This window comes from Chlorocebus sabaeus, chromosome 13, assembly GCF_047675955.1.
Source record: "Chlorocebus sabaeus isolate Y175 chromosome 13, mChlSab1.0.hap1, whole genome shotgun sequence".
In the NCBI taxonomy this organism is placed as follows: Eukaryota; Metazoa; Chordata; class Mammalia; order Primates; family Cercopithecidae; genus Chlorocebus; species Chlorocebus sabaeus.
In genome coordinates this window covers 76,499,045-76,519,925 of record NC_132916.1, presented here as the reverse complement: position 1 = coordinate 76,519,925, position 20,881 = coordinate 76,499,045, and the positions used below count along the sequence as shown (strand labels likewise).

General features: G+C 42.6%; 1 protein-coding gene and 1 long non-coding RNA gene across 2 annotated transcripts in view; one reads left to right on the top strand and one right to left on the bottom strand.

Annotated features, from left to right (window-relative positions):
- The window catches only part of SAMD5 (sterile alpha motif domain containing 5), a 62,984-nt gene extending 44,870 nt beyond the window's left edge, over positions 1 to 18,114 (bottom strand). Inside the window, exon 1 of the mRNA XM_038000690.2 lies at positions 16,002 to 18,114. Coding sequence (XP_037856618.2) covers positions 16,002 to 16,460 — 459 coding nt within the window. The 5' untranslated portion in view covers positions 16,461 to 18,114. The remainder of the gene's footprint in view (positions 1 to 16,001) is intronic.
- Positions 18,115 to 18,380: 266 nt separating this feature from the next.
- On the top strand, positions 18,381 to 20,577 carry LOC140713174 (uncharacterized). Its single transcript, XR_012095070.1, has 2 exons — positions 18,381 to 18,486; positions 18,910 to 20,577. It is a non-coding gene; the product is annotated as an uncharacterized lncRNA (long non-coding RNA).
- Positions 20,578 to 20,881: the final 304 nt, after the last annotated feature.

Sequence of the window (20,881 nt, the reverse complement as noted above, 5' to 3'; positions counted from 1 at the left end):
GGGTCAGCCACACCATCACCACCTCCATGAAAACCTTCCTTCCTGTCATACTAGATGCCCAGTCTATGAACCACGCAGACAGGTCCTCACAGCTACTCATCCAACTTACCACAGTCAATGTAAACCCTACTGATTGAGCGGTTATTGCCACAAGTTCCTGAGGGCACAGACTGCTAAGTCTTACTTTTTTTTTAAATAAAAATCTCTAAGACATACCCACTCCCTATACCATACCTACTTTTCACCAACAGAGAAACAGGCAGTTGCCAAATCTTATAAAGCAATGTTTCTTGGAGAAATTGCAGTGATGAGAACCATGGGCTCTGAGGTCAGTACATGTGGCCTTCAAATGAAATTTTCTAATTATGTGACTTTGTGTAAGTTACTTAAGCTCTTTAAGCCTCGTTTTCCTTGTGTATAAAACAGGAATGGGAAAAACAATCTCTACCTTAAGAGCTTGCTGTGAGGATTGAATGAAAGACTGGTAAAGCGCTCTTCACAAATGATAATAAATATAAACTCACTACTGTTTCTGTGATTTGACATATTTCAAGGCTTTTTCCTTATATTATTAATGCAGCAGACGAGACCACCAACAGCACGAAGCTTCTCCCAACTTCTGCAAGTCTTATTTAAAAAGTGAATCTAGGTGCGAATGAAAAACAATATTTTACTTTTCTAAACTCCACAGAGAGAAGGAGGGAGGTGGTTCAAGCAAGGAGAGAGGTCCGCTCCAGATGTGAAAAGGAATGGCAGACATATCTGTGACTAATTAACATATAGCCAAATGAAGAAGAAGTCTAATTATTACAATCAATGAAATCAAAGCACGATGAAAAGGTTTTCAGAATAAAGCTTCAGTTCACTATTATAGGAGCTCTTGCTTTTACAATTTGCCTGCTTTCAAAAAACAAACAGACAAAAACAAAAAAAACCATTACTCTTCCCCTTTCCCCCCAAATCACTGTTACTATAATTTATCATGTTCATCCAAAACCAGCTATGTTGGGGATGATCAAGAATATCACAGTGGCTGTCGGAGAGCGGGTCAAGTGGGTCATGCCACAGTGTTTGAAGAAGTGATCAGAAGAAGAGCAGAGGAATTGATTCGCCACCTTTTTCAAGGTAAGTATATCAACATGAAGGATCACATTAACACAGAGAGAAATACACTAGCCCAAACTGCTATGCCAAAAAGTGGCAGTAAAATCCCTGACTTAAAATGACACTGCAATAAAACTGAAAAGTTAATGTCACCAACCTAACTCCGACTCTCTACCACCTCTCTGTAATGAAGTAGGTCTCAAAGAATAAATTCCTCGCGTACTCTCTGGCTCAACTCTAATCTATAATGGGTTCAATATGAATATCCTGATTTTTGCTCCTACTGTACAAGCCTAAGCAAGCCAGAGATAGAGTGAGTTTGTGTGATCCCAGGCAGCAACTATCCCATCCTTTCCTCAGATGCCTGTAAATGACAGTGACTATAAGACCAGTTGTGTGGGTAATTAACAAATTAGCAAATTATCAGTTTCTACTTTCACATTTCACATTTTGCCCCCTAACCTGATCCTGAAGGAAGCAAGTCCTAAGAATTGCTCCATGGATTTTTATGTGAAATATTTTCTCTTCATAAAGCTCATCTTTAGTTTTATTACTTTCTGGCCATGAAAATACTGCTGCTGTTGAACACAGTACTATTTTTGTCAATCAAGAACTTCCCAGAGGAGCGTGTCTTAATATAGCAGTGTTCCATTCTGTATTGATACATGATTGTTTAAAGTGGCTATACCTTTATTGCATGATTGATGGTTATCTTGGAAAGTGTTGGGTGCATCCATTTCTGCAAACTCGCTGAGTTTAGCACCCAGTTGAGGTATGTTCTCCAGAAAATACGATTCCTGTACCCTGTTCTTAATCCTTGCTTCAATGACCTTTTAAAAAAATCCACCTATTTGATGTTTCAATAAATGTTTAAATGTAAATCAAGGATTTGTTATAGTAATATTTCTTGTAGAATTTTCAATTTTCTTTGTTACACATTGGGTTGTTGTTTCTATGCAAAGCCCATGATTCAAATTAGAATGACTGTCATTTCCATTTCTTTTATAAGGGTTTTCAATTTGACATGGCATCTGGCAAGCAGCTCCTAAGTGTATATTTCACTAAAATGTCTGGGGTACGGTGGGAGCAGGAAGGGAGTTGACTATGGGGGATTGAGGGGAAGGCGAGTAGAAAGAGTGGAGGATGAAGAAGAACAGAATTCCAGATCCTGGGAGGAATTTCCTGAACTACACTGAGAAAAAAAAAAACCCTCTTTACTGTGAAAACAGTAAAATCAGTAGAGATTCAAGTTAACTCCTTGCCCCCTCACAGTCTCTGTCCCCTGGTTCAAAAACAGAATGTCTGCAACAGCCAGAAAAGGAAACCTTTACCCACAACTATGTGGCTGTTGCCTTTTGAGCAACAGGGCTGCTGGTCCCCACGCCCCACTGCTATCACTGCCTCATGTACCTGTCTAGACAGAGACCGAAACTTCCAAAAAGTTACTGGCAGGAAATCAACTGTAATGATATCATGACAACAATCATCGAAGTGGTTACACAACTGAAGGTAAATGTCAAACATTTATCATGATAGAAAAGATATATAATAGTGTAAAAGAATGCATAATGGTCTTGGAGTCAGATTATTATAAATTTCTCATCTCACATTCAGCTTTCTTTAAAAGCTATCGTTTCATTTTTTACTTCTTCTCAGTTATGTAAAAATAGTTTAAGACTAGGAAATCTGTTAATGTAATATTAATACATCACAATATTGGGCCCAGTTTAAAAAGCTCTTGATTATTTTTAAGTTGTCTAAAAGATGCTTCATAGGATTAAATATTCAGTCCCAATAAAAACTCCTACAAAATTAGGAAAAGAAGGATGTTTTCCTTAATGCTTTTCCTTAATATAGTCATGGAAACTATGTTAAACTGATAGCCAGCAGCAGGATAATTGCAACAATACTTTCAGTATTTCCATTAAAATTGGGAAAATACAAGAATACCTAGTTGTCATTATTATTTAACATGGCTATGTAAATTCTAGCCAATGCAATAACACTAGAAGAAAGAAATAAGAGCTATAATTCCTGTAAAGGAGGAGATGAGAGTATCATGTGTGTGCAATTTTATAACAATAGAGCTTTACCTTATATCACATACTAAAATAAATTTAGACAGATTAGAAAGTTACATGTAAAAATGAAACCAAAATATTAATGGGAGATATGGGTGAAAATTAATGGATTTTGCACTAGAGAAAAGATTTGTAAAGATAAAAGCAAACACAAAAGAAGATCTGTTTTCTCTGATTAAATTAGGAAAACTAAAAGGCTAATGACAAACTGAGCAAATTTTGTGTAATGGCTGTGACAGTAAAAAAATGTTGTAGTTCTTGTTATTTAAAGAAGTTTTTAAAATTATGACAAGAACAACCACGTCTCCACAGAATGGCAAGGAAATGAACTAATAATTTAAGATAAGGTCTTCACACTGAGAATCACTTCACAATCATAAAGTTATGTATAACATCATAAATATTAGTCAGATGTTCGTGTGATTGCTGTGTAGCAGGCATTATATGAGGCCCTTTACATACTGCTTCATTGATTCCTCACAATAGCCTTAATAAGTAATATTACACCCATTTTATAGATGAGGCAATTCAGGTTTACAAAAACTAAACTTGAGGGATTGCATTGGGAGTTATACCTGATGTAAATGACGAGTTGTTAGGTGCTGACGAGTTGATGGGTGCAGCACAGCAACATGGCACAAGTATACATATGTAACAAACCTGCATGTTATGCACATGTACCCTAGAACTTAAAGTATAATAATAATAAAAAAATAAAAATAATAAATAAATAAAAAATAAAATAAAATAAAAACTAAACTTATTCAAGTAAAGAAAGAATTGACAACTCTGTCTGAGACTGCACCCTCTCTATTTCTCCAGTTTGAAAGAAATAGCTAAAACATTACTGAAAATGTGGAAAATACAAGAATTTTAAACTTCTGGACATCTAAAAAATACTCATAAAATTCTCTGGTAAGTTACATTCTTATGCTTGGGAAAATATTTGCAACGTGTATGAAATAAAAATTGTTTTCTTTAATCCATAGAGAGCTCTTGCAAAGCAACAAGATGTGGTCTAAGACCAGTAGAAAAAAGAAGCAAAGTACCATGAACAAGCAATACATAAAAAGCCACAAATATAAAACTGTGTGAACTGGTAATCTAAGAAATGTAATTCAAAGAATGATGAAATGCCACTTCTCAAACATGACATTTTCAAATAATGAAAAAATAATTATTAGTAACATGAGTAAGATTTCAGGCCAATAAGGATATGCTTAAATTAATTATGGTATTAACTTGAGACTGAATATGTATTAGTATTAAAATCATTTTTTGGAAGGGAAGGAGAATGGGAAAATGTTGGTTAAAGGGTATAAAATTTCAATTAGACAGGATGAATAAGTTCTGGGATCTATTATACAGCATGGGAACTACAGTTAATAATAATGTGTTGTATACTTGAAAATTGCCAAGAGATTATATCTCAAATGTTCTCATCATTACAATGTAAGTATGTGAGGTAATGGATAAGCTAGCTTGATTTAATCACCTCGCAATGTATACAAATATCAAAACATCACACTGCACACCAAAAATATATAGTTTTTATTTGTCAATTACATCTTAATAAAGCTAGGAGAAAATCATTTTTCAAATGACATCTGCTGACAAAAATATAGCCTGACTCTTAACCATTTAGACTGTGATACTAGTTTTATGTATTCTGACATATAAATGATTTTTAAAGAAATACACCATAATGTCATAAATTGTAATATAGGCCACTTAAAATTATCAATCTGTTTCACTGTTCTCCAAATTTTCTCAATACAATGCTTTTTAACAGAAACAGTTTTCAAATTTTGTTATAAACATAATGGTTTACTCACTATCAGTAAAGGCACTTAAAATCTATAAAGTTCTTGGCCAGGCACAGTGGCTCACGCCTGTAATCCCAGCACTTTGGGAGGCCCAGGCAGGTGGATCACCTGAGGTCAGAAGTTTGAGACCAGCCTGACAAACATGGTGAAACCGTCTCTACTAAAACTACCAAAATTAGCCAGGTGTGGTGGTGGCACCTGTAGTCCCAGCTACTTGGGAGGCTGAGGCAGGAGAATCACTTGAACCTTGGAAGTAAAAGTTGCAGTGAGCCAGGATCACGCCAATGCACTCCAGCCTGGGCAACAGAGTGAGACTCTATCTCGAAAAAAAAAAATAATCTATAAAGTTATCTTAGAATTTTACAAAGCAACTTCATAAGTATTATCCCATTTAATTCATACCACAGCTCTGTGAGGTAGATATTGGCACCACTATACAGAAACTTTTCTTAAAGTGATCACATTTCTCTATATCTTGCAAGGACCAGGCAGAGGGAAGGGTCACTCCAGTTATAAGGATAAAGGAATCCTTAAAAACAAAACTTTTTATTATGAACATGTCCTGCCAACAATTTTAAACAATGTCAGTGATAAAACACTTCGCCTTGAAAAATCTTTCGTTGGCCTAAATGCTAATTGCTGCATGTTAAGTTTTCATGGTTTGTATAAGCTTCAAATTAGCATCTTACTTGTCCTTTAATAAGCATTGTATTCTACATGGAAGTTAATTCAGAGGCCCCCAACCCACATAGTTGGAAAAAAAGTAATTTTCAAGAGTAAGTTTTGTAAAGCTGCCCTGTCTCCCCCATGAGACTACATATTCTTGAGTTAAACAGTCAATTTGAAATAAACAATAACATCATGATCTGTAAAAATGAGCAAACAAAATTTGTGATACATTAATTCTTTAATTCTTATGTGACCACTCGAAGTTTTTATTTGTGTTAAAAAATTAAGACAGTGAAACAATACAAACTGCAAGGTGCTATACTTGAGTTTGGTAAGTGCAAATTCATTTTGCAGATGAAATATTTTTACTAAATTTTAATACTTTAAAATGTATTCCTTTAATTATTAATTGCTTTAAAACTAAAGAAGGAATGAGGACAATAATAATTACTGTGTATTATTACATGACTATTACTTAAAGTAAATTTTCATATAAAAGTGAAGGTATTAAAAAATGATGCATTTTGGGTATCAAATGCAGTAGGTATATCTCCAGTCTTATTATAGAGCTACGTTATATCCTAGGGGAAAAACATCTTTAAATTTGTCCAATCTGTGCATTACAGCTTTGCTAAATAAAGAATACGTGCCAATCGTTTTCCTTATCTTTCTGACACGTTCCAAATCAAGGAGGTCTTATTTGTTTGCATTTTTAACTTTATGGAAATGTAACAGTAAGATTTTAGACAGCATCAGACCATTTATTTCAATTAGAAGCAGTAATGAAATCTCTTTAAACTATTAGATGTCACTTAGTCTTTATGTAAGACAGATTGTATGTTTAATTCTTTTTGGCGTGATCCACAGTTATTGGCCCTTAATAGTTTCTATATTGACTGAAAATGGGGACTCCCTCACTACTCCTCTCAGGCCTCCCCAAGTCCAAACCAGTGGCTGATCTGAAAGAACATTTTTTCATAAAACTTAGAAAATCACTGATAAAAACCTTTCAACTCAATACTAGTAGTATTAATAGTAATAACAAGCTTTTCCCATAGTCAGAAATGCAATGTTGTTTCTAGTTCTGCACACGCTATAACCTTGAGAAGCTGTGTGCCATCAATTATGGTTCCCAGTGTACTTTATTCCACCCTGGACAGTGTTCTTTCAGCTTCAGGGTGTCTTCACCTCAGGATAGGCCTTCTTTATTTCTGGGACCAACCCTGATCAAGTCCATGTCATCTGACTCACCTTACTTCAGGAAAATTAGTTTCAGAACATATTTCTGATGAATCTGAGCACTTGAACAGAATCTGAAGAGAATTGCATGTTTATCCATTTATAGAGTTCTGATTTCTATCTTATTTTTCATGGGTATGCCTTAGATAACTACTGAAGAGCAGACAAAGTTCATGAGGGCAGCCTTAATATTGCCACCCCTGCCTTTAGCACCTTTTTTTCACTCAAAAGTGGGGAGGAAAGAATGAGCACAGCTATGATTACATTATGATTTGATAAGGTAGTAGACAGTAGAGGGTTTTCTAAGAACAGAAGGACCAGCAAATGAAGAGCCCTAAAAACACCATTACACTATTCATATCCTGATTATTCCATCGAGTGCCACACAGTTTACTGACATCCATGCACGATTTACCTAATTCTTCCCTTTTTGGGTCACAGACACCTTTACACTAAAATTCCATCTGGAGAGACCATGACAGGTACCTTGCTCTTTGCAAATACTTGGGGAATTGACTTTTGTGTTTCGAAAAGCCTTTTGGAGGAATTTGCGTATTTACAAACATGGATACCCACTGAGAGCATTTTTTAAGTGTTTTAAACTAGGGAAAAGGAGTATAAATATCATAAAATCTGAAAACCATTCTATAAGTCACACCAAAAAAAAAAAAAAAAAACTCATTATTTTGTTGCCAAGATTACATTTTCCATTTCATACTTTACTGAATGTCATCACTCTTAACTGCCTGATTTGACTCCAAATTACTTTAGGTGTTTACCCCAAACCAGATCTATCTGGTAAGAATGAAGGGTTGCCACCACTGAAGATACTCCAGAGAATGTTCTGAGACACAGAGCTCTAGAAATGTTCTGAGAAACAGCAACACAGAAACAGCAACACTGCGATCTTCCAAGTGACTGTTTTCAAGATTACTACCTAATTTTGAATATCTAAATTTTGAAATGTTTATATTTTTAAAAATCATTTTTGTTATTCCATCCTCCAGTACACAGGAATGACTGCGTATCATTTCCACCAAAAATCTACCACTGATTTATCATAAACACCCCTATCATTAGGAATAAGACCTGGGTCAGCAGACCCTTCTGTACACAGCTGACACATGGCCGCCATGACGGAGACTGAGATGTCCAAGCAAACCTACGTACAGAGGAGCTACCACAGGGGAGTGCTTACAGCCAGGCTGTTCATCTGGCAAATGTTTCTTTTTCGCTCAACACCTGTTAGTAAAGAACACCAGAAGCAGGTTACTTTCAATTGGAAGGCCAGCAACAGCTTCACTGTCCCACCTCAGGTACCTCACTTCTCCAGCGCTATGCCATGACTTAGCCAGCAGGGGCCTGGATTGCCCTTCTCTTCCACAAGACATCATTGCTGTCTATTACATTGATGACATTATGCTGTTTGGATCTAGTGACTGAAATGAAGCAGTTACTTCAGACTTACTTTGCATGTCAGAAGGTGGAAAATAAATCTGACAAAAAATCAGGGACTTTCTACCTCAGTGAAAACTGCAGGGGTCCAGTGACGTAGGGCAAATCAAGATATCCCTTCTAAGATGAAGAATAAGGTGTTGCATATGGCTTTTCCTACAACCAAGAAGGATGCACATATCCAGTGAGCTTCTTTGAATTTTGAAAGCAACATATTCCTCATTTGGGTGTGCTACAAAAACCTATTTACTGAGTGACCCCAAAGCTGCTAATTTTGACTGGAGCCAGAAAAAAAGAAGGTTCTGCAGCAGGTCCAGGCTGTCGTGCAAGCTGCTCTGCCACTTGGGCCATATGATCCAGCAGATCCAAAGGTCCTTGCAGTAATAGTGGCAGACATGGATGCTGTTTAAAGCCTTTGCTGGCCCTTAGAGCTGACTCACAGTGCAGGCCTCTAGGATTTTTGTGCAAGACCCTGACAGCACCTTAATCTTGGACTTAAAGCCTCCAGAACTGTAAAGAATACATTTCTATTGTTTTAAACACATAGTTTGTGGAACTTTTTATGGCAGTTCTAGGATACATAGAAATGTCGATCTAATAAGTTCATGAGTGTTAGCTCTTCTCATCTCCATAACAACCCTATGTGGCAGTCACTAGTTTTGCCCATATTTCACAGAGGAGCCAACAGTGACCTAGTATGGAGCAGAGCTGGGACTTGAACTGTGATATCTGCTTCTGAGCCTGTTGCGCTGAACCACGACACTACAGTGTCAGCAGAAAGCAGTACCACTCTTACTTAAATGAATTCCATGGGCTCCTATAGCTCACAGAAGCCATGTTTTCTTAGTCTGGGAGATGGGCACTGATATGGTTCTCAGCACATTGCTCTTGAGGACAGGTATTAAGCAGAGAAGAGTAGGTGACTTGGTGTATGATTTGAGGAATGCCTATAATACCTCTTAATAACTAATATTTCACAGTAACTTATTTATTTTGTTAATGGTGGTCAGCCATCTCGTCTGGCCTGGGCTTGCATGAGCCTGAGAATCAGCACCTCCTTCAATTTTGTGCCCTTGGTGTCATCTCACTTGCTTCACCCTAGTCCTGGCCATGCTGCAGAAAGAGGTCTTCTTTTAAAATGTCCTACAGGAGTAGCATTTTCATTCCCAGTTCTTCTTCACTAACCCTTGAGGAATAAACATTTTGATTTGAAATTTCATCATTCATTACCTTTACTTGAGTTTTAATCAGAGTTGATTTTTTTAACATTTGAAATAAACACAAGTGCAACATTCTCCAATCCTTCATGTTTGCAGAAATAACATTCAACTTTGATATGGTGCAACTACTACATGTCAGGCATTGGATTAGGCCTCCATATACAAGCAGAGACCATGTGTGTCTAGTTCCTTGCAATCCTGATCTTAAAGCCTAGCACATGGCATGTGCTCAGTATTTGTTAAGTGGAAGGACAGATGGATAGATGGATAAATGGAGGAATAGATGGATGGATAAAAGGAAGGATAGATGAATGGAGAGATGGATGGGTAAATGAAAGGATGGATGGATGAATGGATGGATGGATAAATGGAAGGAAGAATAGATGGATGAATAAATGGATGCATGGATGGATGAATGGATGGATGGATGGGAGACAAATGGATAAATGGAAGAATGGATGGATAGATTAATAAATCAATGGATGGATGAGTGGACAGGCAGTTGGCTGATGGTCCACTTATATGGAAACTCCACAGGCAGTAAACAGTGAGGAGCACACAAAGGCAGATGTTCCCACACCATCAAAGCTCTTGTCTCCTTCTGGCCCCCACTTTTTTCCACAGTGTTCCAATCAGCCACTGAAAACAAAACAAAACAAAACAAAAAAACCTAGAAGGATATAGGTTGAGGATATTTGAGGACACTGATTGAGTCGGAGACAGTTGAAGTTTTCCAGCTTCCAATCTGTCCCTAGTAATGTCATGAAGGCAGAAGGAATTCTTGGGAGGAAGAATATTTATTGTCATTTCAGCTTCTGCCAACACGCAAGGCAAAACTCCAAAGGACACAAGCACATATTTGCCAATCTCTCTCTCTCCTTTCTAAATATTTTACCCTGGCCCCAGTGACAGAAACCTTCCTACTACCTCTGTCTCTCCAAATCCCTTCATTCCAGGCCATCTCTCCAGAATATCCATAAATAGCCTTAGTATGTGATTCTTGTTACTTCATAAAAGTCACACTAAGGTTATGAATGAAGATGAACACTCCTACAAAACTATTAAATAATGCTATACTAACTCAAACAATTTTAATTGGTAGATGTGGCAAGGAGCAACTTTTCAGTGAAAAAACGTAGACGCCTCCCCCACACGATTTACCCTAGAGCCTGCCTTTTGCTTTGATAGATATATTTACAGCCCCATACCCTTCACATCTGCCACAGTCCCATAAGCACTGCCAGACATGATGGAATTCAACAAAATGTCACGCACAAATATGTGAATGGTGAGCGTTCCTTCTGTGTGTGCATACTTAGAATCCTATACAGTCCATCATGTAATGTTTATGACCATATCTAAACATGACATGATGGAATGATAGGATTCCACTAGATCACAACATCGAACATTTCTATATTAATACAATGTTCTCCTTAAACCTCTAATCCTTCCATCTCCTCCCTCACTGGTACCACTCAGTCAGAAAGAGAAATGAGAGCTCTTTGGTGTAATGACTCCAAAGGTCCCAGTCTCCTGACCCCTTCTTCTTCCCTCCCCTTGACCTGGAAGACAAGCTCCCCACCCACTGGAAGCAGAAGTGAATGCTCCCTTCACATATGTGCCCTGGGCACAATTCCCTTGCACCTCCTCCAGGACCCTGGTCTCCTGGGATGTCCCCCAACATCTTCTTTTCTCTGGCTACTTACCATTAACACTCAGACATACTCCATTCCATTGTTCATTCTCTCATCCTATACACAAACCAACCCACAAAACCATTCCCTTGACACAAAGTCTCCCTTCTTCCTCTAGCTGTAACCTTAGTTCTGTCTTCTAATCAAACTTGGTTTCAAAGTTGTGGGTCATCCCTGTCTGTACCCACTGGTCCCATCATCCAAATCTGCTGTGGCAAAGGTAACCGATGGCATAGTTACCACTTCCCATGAAGTGATTCTGTTCTTGTCCTACCTGACCATGATCTGACTTCCTGACCTGTCCCTCCTCCTTGAAACATCACTGCTTCCAGTGGCTTCCAGAACACCACTTCCTCTTGCTTTCCACCTACCCTCTGCTTACCCTTGTCAGCCTCTCCACACTATTTACCCTAGAGCTTCCCTTTTGCTTTGACAAGTCTGCTAGAAAATAAAATATACTTACAGCCTCCCTTAGAGCTTCCTCTTCCTCTGCACGTGTCTGAAATTCTGCTATTCCCCAGGGCTCCTCCCTCTACTGCTCATCTGTAGTGACAGCTGCAGTGTGCCGTGGGTGATGTAGGGACATTCCACAGGCATCTCACACTCCATATGTTTCAACCTGAAGGCAATATCTTTCTCGCCCAAACTCGCTGTTCTCCTGGGTCTCCTACATCACAGCACAATCCTAAACCAGGAATCTGTATGTCATTCCAACCCCTCTCCCCTCCCACCCTGTCATCCAAACAATCATTTAAGTTGTGTCAAGTCTACTTCCATTGCTCCTGCCCTACTGTCATAAGTGGCCCATGCCACCAGCATCTCTCTCCTGACACTACAACGATCTCCTAAGTGTTCGGCTTGCCTCTGGTCAGGATGTGTCAATAGCTCCCTTCTGCTCACAAGATATACTCCAAATTCTTTAACATGACTTCTAGGCCACCCAAGACTGGCCACGGCCTGCCTCTCCATCTCCTGCCACTTTCTCCAGGCACTCAGTGCTTTAACCAGACAGAATTCCTTGCCATTGTTGTTGATGCTAAACTTCCTCCCCTTCCTGGCCTTTGCACACACTGTTCTCTGCTGAGAACACTCTTCCCCTTAAGACCCTGCTCCTCTTCAGGCTAAATCTGCTCAACCGTCAGTACTCAGGCCATGGGTCAGTCTGGAAAAACTGTGATGGTGCCCAATCTCTGCAAACTGGGTTGGATATACCTATTCATGGTATCATATACTTCTCATCAAATCAATCATCACACATTATCATCATTGTTCATTCCATTTTAAGTCTTCCCTACTGAATGCTAAGTTCCCAGAGGGCAGAGCTTTCACATCCTGCCAACCACAGCAACCTAGAGTCCAGCAGAAGGCCTGACATAGAGAAGCTTGGTAAAAAATTATTTTATCTCCATTTCACAAAGGTAGAAATCACAGCAGTCAGAGAAGCTACATACAGGGCAGAAGAGGAACCCTTCCAATGATGTTTGATTTCAAGCCTGGTGCTCTCTCTAAGCTCCTGTTTTTCCAAAGCTATAGACTTCCCTTTGGAAAACACAAGAAAATTTACTTTTTATTTATGTTTTAACTCACTGATCCTTAAATTGCATAACCTTGACCATTACTGGATCAAATCCTACAATCCTTTCAGGTGATTCTTGGGAAGACCCCTCAACTTACTTTCCTCTGTAAGAGACTCACTCTCCCTATCTCAATAATCTTTGGCATAATTCACTTTCAAGCCATCTAAAAATCTCAGCAAAATACAAAATCACAGGCATCATCGATGCAAATGACTGCAAAGGAGATTGAAGCCCACTCCACCAAGCAGAATTCCAAATGCACATCAAAAATGCTACACATTCTGGCCAGTGTGGTGGCTCACTCTTGTAATCCCAGCACTCTGGGAGGCCAAGGCGGCTGGATCACCTGAGGCCAGGAGTTCAAGATGAGCCTGGTCAACATGGCGAAACCTAGTCTCTACTAAAAATACGAAAATTAGCTGGGCGTGGTGGCAGGTACCTGTAATCCCAGGTATTACTTGGGAGGCTGAGGCAGGAGAATCGCTTGAACCCAGGAGGCAGAAGTTGTAGTGAGCCGAGACCTAGCACTGCACTCCATCCTGGGCAACAGAGTGAGACTCCATCTCAAACAAACAAACAAAATGCTACACATTTTGATCATGACAAAGCCAAGAAAAGTGGAGAAATTAGAATGTGGATCACATAAGAAAAGAAAAAGTCCTAGCACTGTTCATGAAGAAACTAGCTACATAAGAAAACAAATTCTTCAATAATTTAAAATCCAAAACTTAAGAGGCAATGCACACATAAGCAACAAATCCAGAACAATCAACATGATCTGGTACTAAACATGTGTAGGCTCAGCTTGCTATATATGTATATTAATTATATGGGTACATTAATTATATGTTAATGCCTATTTCAGTGTGTGTTACTCTTTCTTACAATAAAGTTTGTCAGCGCCAGTTTTTCTGTGGTCCCCAACTCAAGAATCAGTGAAGGAGATAATGAAAACACTTCTGTTTCTATTTTATTCTTCCATTGGTTTGAGGAGAATTAAATATGTACAGAAAGTGAATAGGAGCAAACATTATTGCTATGGGATTTATTTTAAAGCAAAGTTGACTGAAGTAATTATTTACATGGAAAGTAAATAGTATCGCAATGCAACTTGGCATTTTCTTATGTAAACTGCACTTATGCAAATGCACTACCGTATTACCCACTGATCAAGGCAGGAGTCCACAGTTCAAAGCCTATGCGCTGACGTTTCATCCCCTCAACATCCTTTCCAGCCTCTAAGTTTGATATGTAGGTCTGTCTTTGGCTCTTTAAGAATCAGAACTAAACTGTCAATTCAAGCTTACCCTTCTCACCTCCAGCCCACAGTGTCCCTGCTCTCCCCACCCCATTACACAGCACTTTTCCTGAAGAATAAGTAAGCTCTAGTGACACACTTTGCTTTCTGCATTCCTTTCTTGCCAGGACTTGAACTATGCCCTCACCAAGTGCCCAGGTACTCACATTCTCTCAGACTAAGCCCACCTTACCTCCTGGGATGCTAATAACAAACATCTAACTGGGCTTTGATCTCCTTTGACCTGCTGTGTCCAGGACCAAGCCTTCATACTCATGACCAGATCTCTCTGTTCACACTAGACGCACACAGAACTCCTACATACAGGCAACTGCCTGGGAAAAGTGTTCTCTCCTTTCCTGTTTTGCGCACACATCAGTGGCACAGTCAGAGTGGTTAACCGGAACACGTGTTTAATTTGAAGCACTCTGTCCTCCTAACCTGCCTTCTTTGTCTCCTTCTTAAAAAAAAAACCAATTAACATGGTCAAGCAGGTTATCTGAATTGCCTATGGTACCTGCAAGGTAGTAGATAATATTAAACCCCTTATTCCCATCTACCTTAGGTATTGTTATCTACTCTTTACAAAGCTTTCCCTTGAACTTCCTTAAGTCCAGGCATTACGGCCTTTACTTAAGATTCTACAGCAATACTATCAGGGCCCAAGATGCCCACACAACACTGAGATTAACCACATTTCCTGTTAGGGAGTTGGGTTTATGTGGCCCACCAGCTGAGTATCTTTGCCATCATTTTCTCTCTGGGCTCTTCTAAGTCTTGATTTTTAAGCTGAGGTGCTCATATTCCTGTGCACCTTCCGCAACCCTGAGGGTTACCAGTGCTATCTACTTCTCTATCAAGTCAGGACCCTCTACTCTGACAGCCACCCAAACTAGAAACCTAAACGGAACAGATTCGCAGCCAGAAGCAGAGCTCTGGTGTGAAGTACAATTTTCTGTTAATTACCCAGCTCCCACTCCACATTTCCGAACTTCCAGGTTCCTTTCCTGAGGCCCCCTGTGCAGAGGATTCCCCTTTAGTTCACTTGTGCTCGATTCTCCTGTCCCAAATGCAGGTTCACTCACACTTCCTGGAAGTCACAGTTGTACCTGCTTCATCTTATCTGGCTTAATAAACCAAACTGGTGACAGCACAGACCTCTGAAGCACATCTTGTGACCCGGTTACCTTCCATGTCCTTAGCACCTTATTGCCTCCAGTATACCTGAGTTTAGGAAATCATCTCAGGTGGACTGACACGTGCTTCCTTCGCTTTTCCCCTTAAAATGCTCATGTGAATGGTAACGCTTCTCAAATTTGCAGTAGCGCTGGAATTTTTTATGGAATTGAGAAAGGCAGGGCCTGACTTCCCACTCTCTGAAGAGTTCACCGATCTCCCTTGGGAGTTTCTCAAGACTCAAAACAGGAAAAGAAAGAGAGAAAGGAAGGTAGAAAGCAATGTAGGTATTAACCATTTTTCTGGTACTCTTCAAACCCAGAACTATTACAGAGGGCATTAGGAATTCCCCTTGGCTACCAGGAGAAGCAGCGCGAGTCCGATTCCTAACAGGCAAGCACCAGAGACGATGTGGAGTTTTGGTCGTTAGTTTAGAGATAACAACTGGATGCGTGGGTTTGTCTTACCAACCACTGGAGACACCAGGAAGGAAGAAATAATGGGCTAATACAGAAAGAACATAGAAGAGGGTCCCAGATACCCAAAGCCTGCTGGCCTCTCCGTCGTCACCTGGAATGGGCTGCAAAGCCTTGGCACAGGCAGCTGGGTCGTGTCCCCTCCCGCCGCGCGCCCCAGGCCGCCCGGACGGCACCTCCTTACCTTGCGGGAGTACGGGGGCTTGCTCAGGTGGATGCCGTCACGGACTAGCTTATCCCTGATCATGATCTTCAGCTTCAGTTTGGGGTAGCTCACCAGCTCCCTGCTGCGGGGGGCGATCGTGTGGCCGCGAGAGTCCCCGCGGGTGCCCTGGGCCGGGCCGCCGTACGGCTCCCCCCGGCGGCCGGTGGGGACGGTGTCGGCGGGCTGCCCGGGGGGCGCCAGCTGCGGCTCGAGCGTGAAGTAGAGGCCGGCGGCGTTGGCGTCCTGCTCCCGCAGCCGGCGCACGGCCTCCAGGATACGGCGGCGGTGCGCGGGCGCCAGCACCCCGATGGCATCCAGGTCCGGGTCCCCAATCTGCTTGCACACCTCCAGGTCATCGTAGCCGTTATCCACGAAGGACTCCGCGTACTGCGGAAGCTTCAGCGCTTTCAGCCACTCGTAAACTATATTGGTGCACATGGTGGGACCGGGAACCCCGCCGCCGAGCACCTTCCCTGCGCCCAAATGGCACGGGCGTCACCAGTTCTTGGAACTTTTAATCCTCTCCTCCAAGGGGAAAAAGGTATCGCAGTAAAGTTTTCCTTTTAAAGGAAGGGCTCGGGCCGGAGGCGGAAAGACATCTGAAGAAGCCTGAGGAAGGGAGAAGCGAACAAGCAGCAAAGTGAATTCCCCAAGCAGCCGCGGAGCTCACAGGCACTGGCTGCTGGGCTGGGCTAGCCGCTCCGCGCCGCTCCGCGCCGCCCCTGGATGCGCCGCCGCCCCTGCTGCCGCGGGGAGGGGCGCGCGACGGGCGCGGGAGGGGGTGGAGACGGGAGGGGCAGGGGTACACCCCTCGGACCCGCGCCGGGTCAGCGCAGCGCAGGGCCGCCAGCCGGTTTTCCCAGCCGGGACGGTCCGGAGGCTGCGCGCCGCATCTCGCGCTCTGGTCGCTGCTGGCGCGCTCCGCGCCGCGAGGCGACTCCTCCGCCCAGACCAGCGGCTGCTGGAAGCGCCTCGTCTTCGCGAGTGTCAGTCACTGTAGTCCTCCCAGCGGGAACCCGGTGGCTTCTACGCTGCCGAACTCCGCTGGCTGCCCTGGGTTGCTTTTCACATTTCTCTTTAATCTGACTCTTCTAGCCCGTGGAAGTCTCTGCGCTCACTTCTTCCCGACCCTGCCGGACTCCAGCTTGCTAGCCCGCTGGCAGCCCAAGGACAGTCCCGCCGCCCCACGGCGCTAGAGAAGCTGCGGGGTTCAGTGTCCCTTCCTTCCGGATCCGCGTTTGAATCCCCCTTCCTCGGATCCCTTACGCAGCCCAGAGCCCGGCGATCTGGCTTCTTCCGTGGGCGGCCACTCTGTGACCCGAGCGGCGGCGCTTTGGCCCGAGGGTGGGCGCGATTTAGGGACGACCAGTGTCCAGCCGGCGTGAGCGCAGCCCCTCCTCGCTGCAGCTGGGCACGTTGGGCGGCAGGAGAGGCTGCTGTGCTGCCTGGCTCTCCCTTTCTAAGCTCCCGGGTCTGCGAAAGTTTGGGGTGGGTTGTACTTTCTCTAGGTCGGTCTGTCCCACCCGGTACCCCACCCTACTTTCTGCCCGGCCCCTCACCCTTGTCGGCGCTATGCTTTCTCTCCGGGCCCCCCACCTTGTATATTGCACGGGCTGCCTGGGTGGTTTTGCTCCCAGGGACACTGCCATGCGTTCAGTCCTGGAGCCCGTGAATCCGAGCCTGTGCTCTCGCTCCCGCCCGTGAATTGCGTGAAAATCAATAGAGCACCACCCAGCTCGTGTTGGAAGGGACGCTCAGACATCTCCGCCCACGGCATTTTCCCTCTAGGAGGTAACAAAATCAACCGAGTTTCCCCATCATGCCAATGTCTGAGCAACCGCTTGGCAGTGGGGACTCGAGTGGCAAGTGGAATAGACCAAGTGCCTGGGCCCCATTGTCCGGTGTCTGACCTCTTCTTGAGACTAAGGGAAGTGAGGCACCGCGGGGGCAGGTACTGTCTCTCTTTTCGCAGAAGGGCGATTCAGCTTCGCACCTGAGCTGTTTAAGGACTGGATCTGACCCTTTTCCTGAAGATTGCCGATGGGGCGTGCCAGTCTCTCGCCTGACCTTGGGAGGTGGACAAGGAATGATTTCAGAGTCGTTTCCCGACCTGCTGTGTGTTTGGCCTTTGGGTGGGAGGTAGGGTGGGCCCTCTTACCCTAAACCAAGAGAGCTTAACCCCCTCTTGGGACACGAACCCTTTAAACAATCAGATGACAACTTCTGTCCTTTTGCCCAGGAAAATACCCGACGTAGGCGCACCCAAAACGTTCCCTACAGTTGCAGGGGGTTTCTGGTTTCCCAAACCCCAGGACTCACGAATCTCAAGAACAGCTGGCAGAAAGGACTGTCTGCTTGGGGGAAGGGGAGAGACCAACATGGAGAGCCATGGAGCTGCTTGTGGCCCCAGCCTTGGGTCACCCAGGACGCCCTTTCCGGAGCCGAGTTAAGGTCGCGGACCCTGGTAGGTGGCGAAGCTCCTGGGCGCTGGGATGCTAGAAACGCGCAGCCCTCCCCGCCCCGCGCAGGCCGCCGCCTCTTCCTCTCCAAAGCGGACTCACAGTGCCCCCTGGCGTCCGCGCGGCCCCGTTTTAAGGCGTTGTCCCTGTCCCCAAACTCATTCTATTCACCGGAAGGAAGTGGACTTTGTGACTTTATACCGATTCCCCTTTTAAGTACAAAGGTTTTTGTCACGTTTATCATTATATCCCAATACTAACTCACAAGGATCTTTGATTTTTTTTAAAGAAAATATTTCAGCAGTTTGAATGATGCTGCTAAGAAACAGAAATTATCAGCAAATATTTTTTGGAAAGTTACTCTATGCCAGGCATCTATTCACAGATCTATACACATGTGGTAAATAGTAATATGCCATATCTTACAGAAGAAGAAATTGAGACCTCAAAACTAATTCGCCCACGATCTCACTGTTCCCGATGGAGCAAGGGGTTCCAATTGTGGGGGGATAAATTTAGTATCAGCCTTCAGCCGTCCAACTACTCACCTTCGAATCACAGTCCCCCGCCTGTGCTGTGCTGTGCAACATGTGAGGGTAAAAAATGCGCAGGTTGTAAGAGGTGAGATTTTTTGTTTGTTTGTGGGTTTTTGTTTGGTTTTGGACTGGAAAACTTAAAGCTCAAGAGTTTTTTTGTCTTTTTTTGTTTCTTTCTCTCTCTCTCTCTTTTTTTTTTTTCTTTAACAGAGTCTCTCTTTGTCGCCCAGGCTGGAGTGCAGTGGCGTGATCTCTGCTCACTGCAACCTTCGCCTCCTGGGTTCAAGCAATTCTCCTGCCTCAGCCACCTGAGTAGCTGGGACTACAGGCGCCTGCCACCACGCCCGGCTAATTTTTGTAATTTTAGTAGAAACGGGGTTTCGTCATGTTATCCAGGCTGGTCTGGAACTCCTGACCTCAGGTGATCCGCCCACCTCGGCCTCCCAAAGTGCTGGGATAACAGGCAAGAACCACCGTGGCTGGCCTAAAGCTCAGGAGTTTTATTGTGTTTTCTTTCCCAAGCTGTATGAAAAGTCCAACAGCACTGTTCTGTCGTTCTTTGCCTTCTTATATGTGACCTTTTCCCCTCTGGGGGCTTAAAAATATTCATCTTGTCTTATAAATCCTCAGTGAAGGAAATGAGTATTTTTATTTCCGTTTTACGATTAGGGATACTGGTTGGGGGAAGATGAATGACTTGCCCAAGGTCATATAGTAAATCAGGACACAGACAAGATCAAACTTGCCCTGTCAAAGTGCTTCCCTGACAGGCAGCAGTGATCCTCCTTTATTTATGTGCAAAGTACTCTCCAATTAGGAAATAAAGCATCCTGGTGCTCTCTTTGGAAGGGAAACCTTTTATAAATTCATCACTTGTTAATCAGTCATAAATAAAACCTACTCACTTTTGACCTCTAGAGGAAACCTGCTATCTGGAGATTTCACTAATCTGAGCTATGGAGACTTTTTTCCCCCCAGGTTTCCCTTCTATTTCTCTTGTACATTTCTATACTTACTCGAGTCCTCTTTAGGTGAACCACTGAGGCACTGTATCTTTCCACTGCTTGCCTTAGCATATTGAACCTAATAGATTTCATTCTAGAGGCTACTATGCCAAAATGTGTCTATCTCTGTGGAGACTAAAGGCTTAAAGTATAAAGTGACACTGGCAAGAATGATTGGCTAATTTTAAGATTTAGAACTGTAGCCTTTTAGAACTAGAGGCCACTGGAGATCATACCCAGCATCTAGATTTGCATGGAGGAAGCCAAGGCCCAGAGAGGTCAAGTTCCTTACCTAAAGTTACACAGCTAGTTTGTGACAGAACTGGGACAAGAACCCAGACCTGCTTCCTCACATTGCTCTTTGCAATGTACTGCATTACCTCATTTTTGCTGCAAGCACTTGGCCACTGTCAAAATCATTCATTTACTCATCAAATGTTTATTAAGTAGGCACTTCAGTGCCAGGCACTGAAGCAAAAAAAAAAAAGAAGAGTTTTCCTTCATTAATTGGAACGGGAGAGACTTCAGTATTTTAAATATGTAGAGAATAAACTGACAGCTTTTTAAAATATGTTAGTTCATGAATTGTAAAGGTTACAAAGATACAAAGCACTGTTTTCTTCTATCTGTAATATTATCCAAATTCTGTGATCATAATATTAGCCAAAATTTAAAATGAAACTGTATTTGAAATCCAGACAAAAATGTACTTTGAAAATGCAAGTGGCTACTCTGTTCCTAGTCACATCCTTAGAACACACAATTTATTCAGAAAACACTGTCAACTACCTCTAATTTTGTGTTACTTTTCATTATCATTGCTTTGTTAGAGTTTTTTTCTGTATATAAAAATTTTCAAA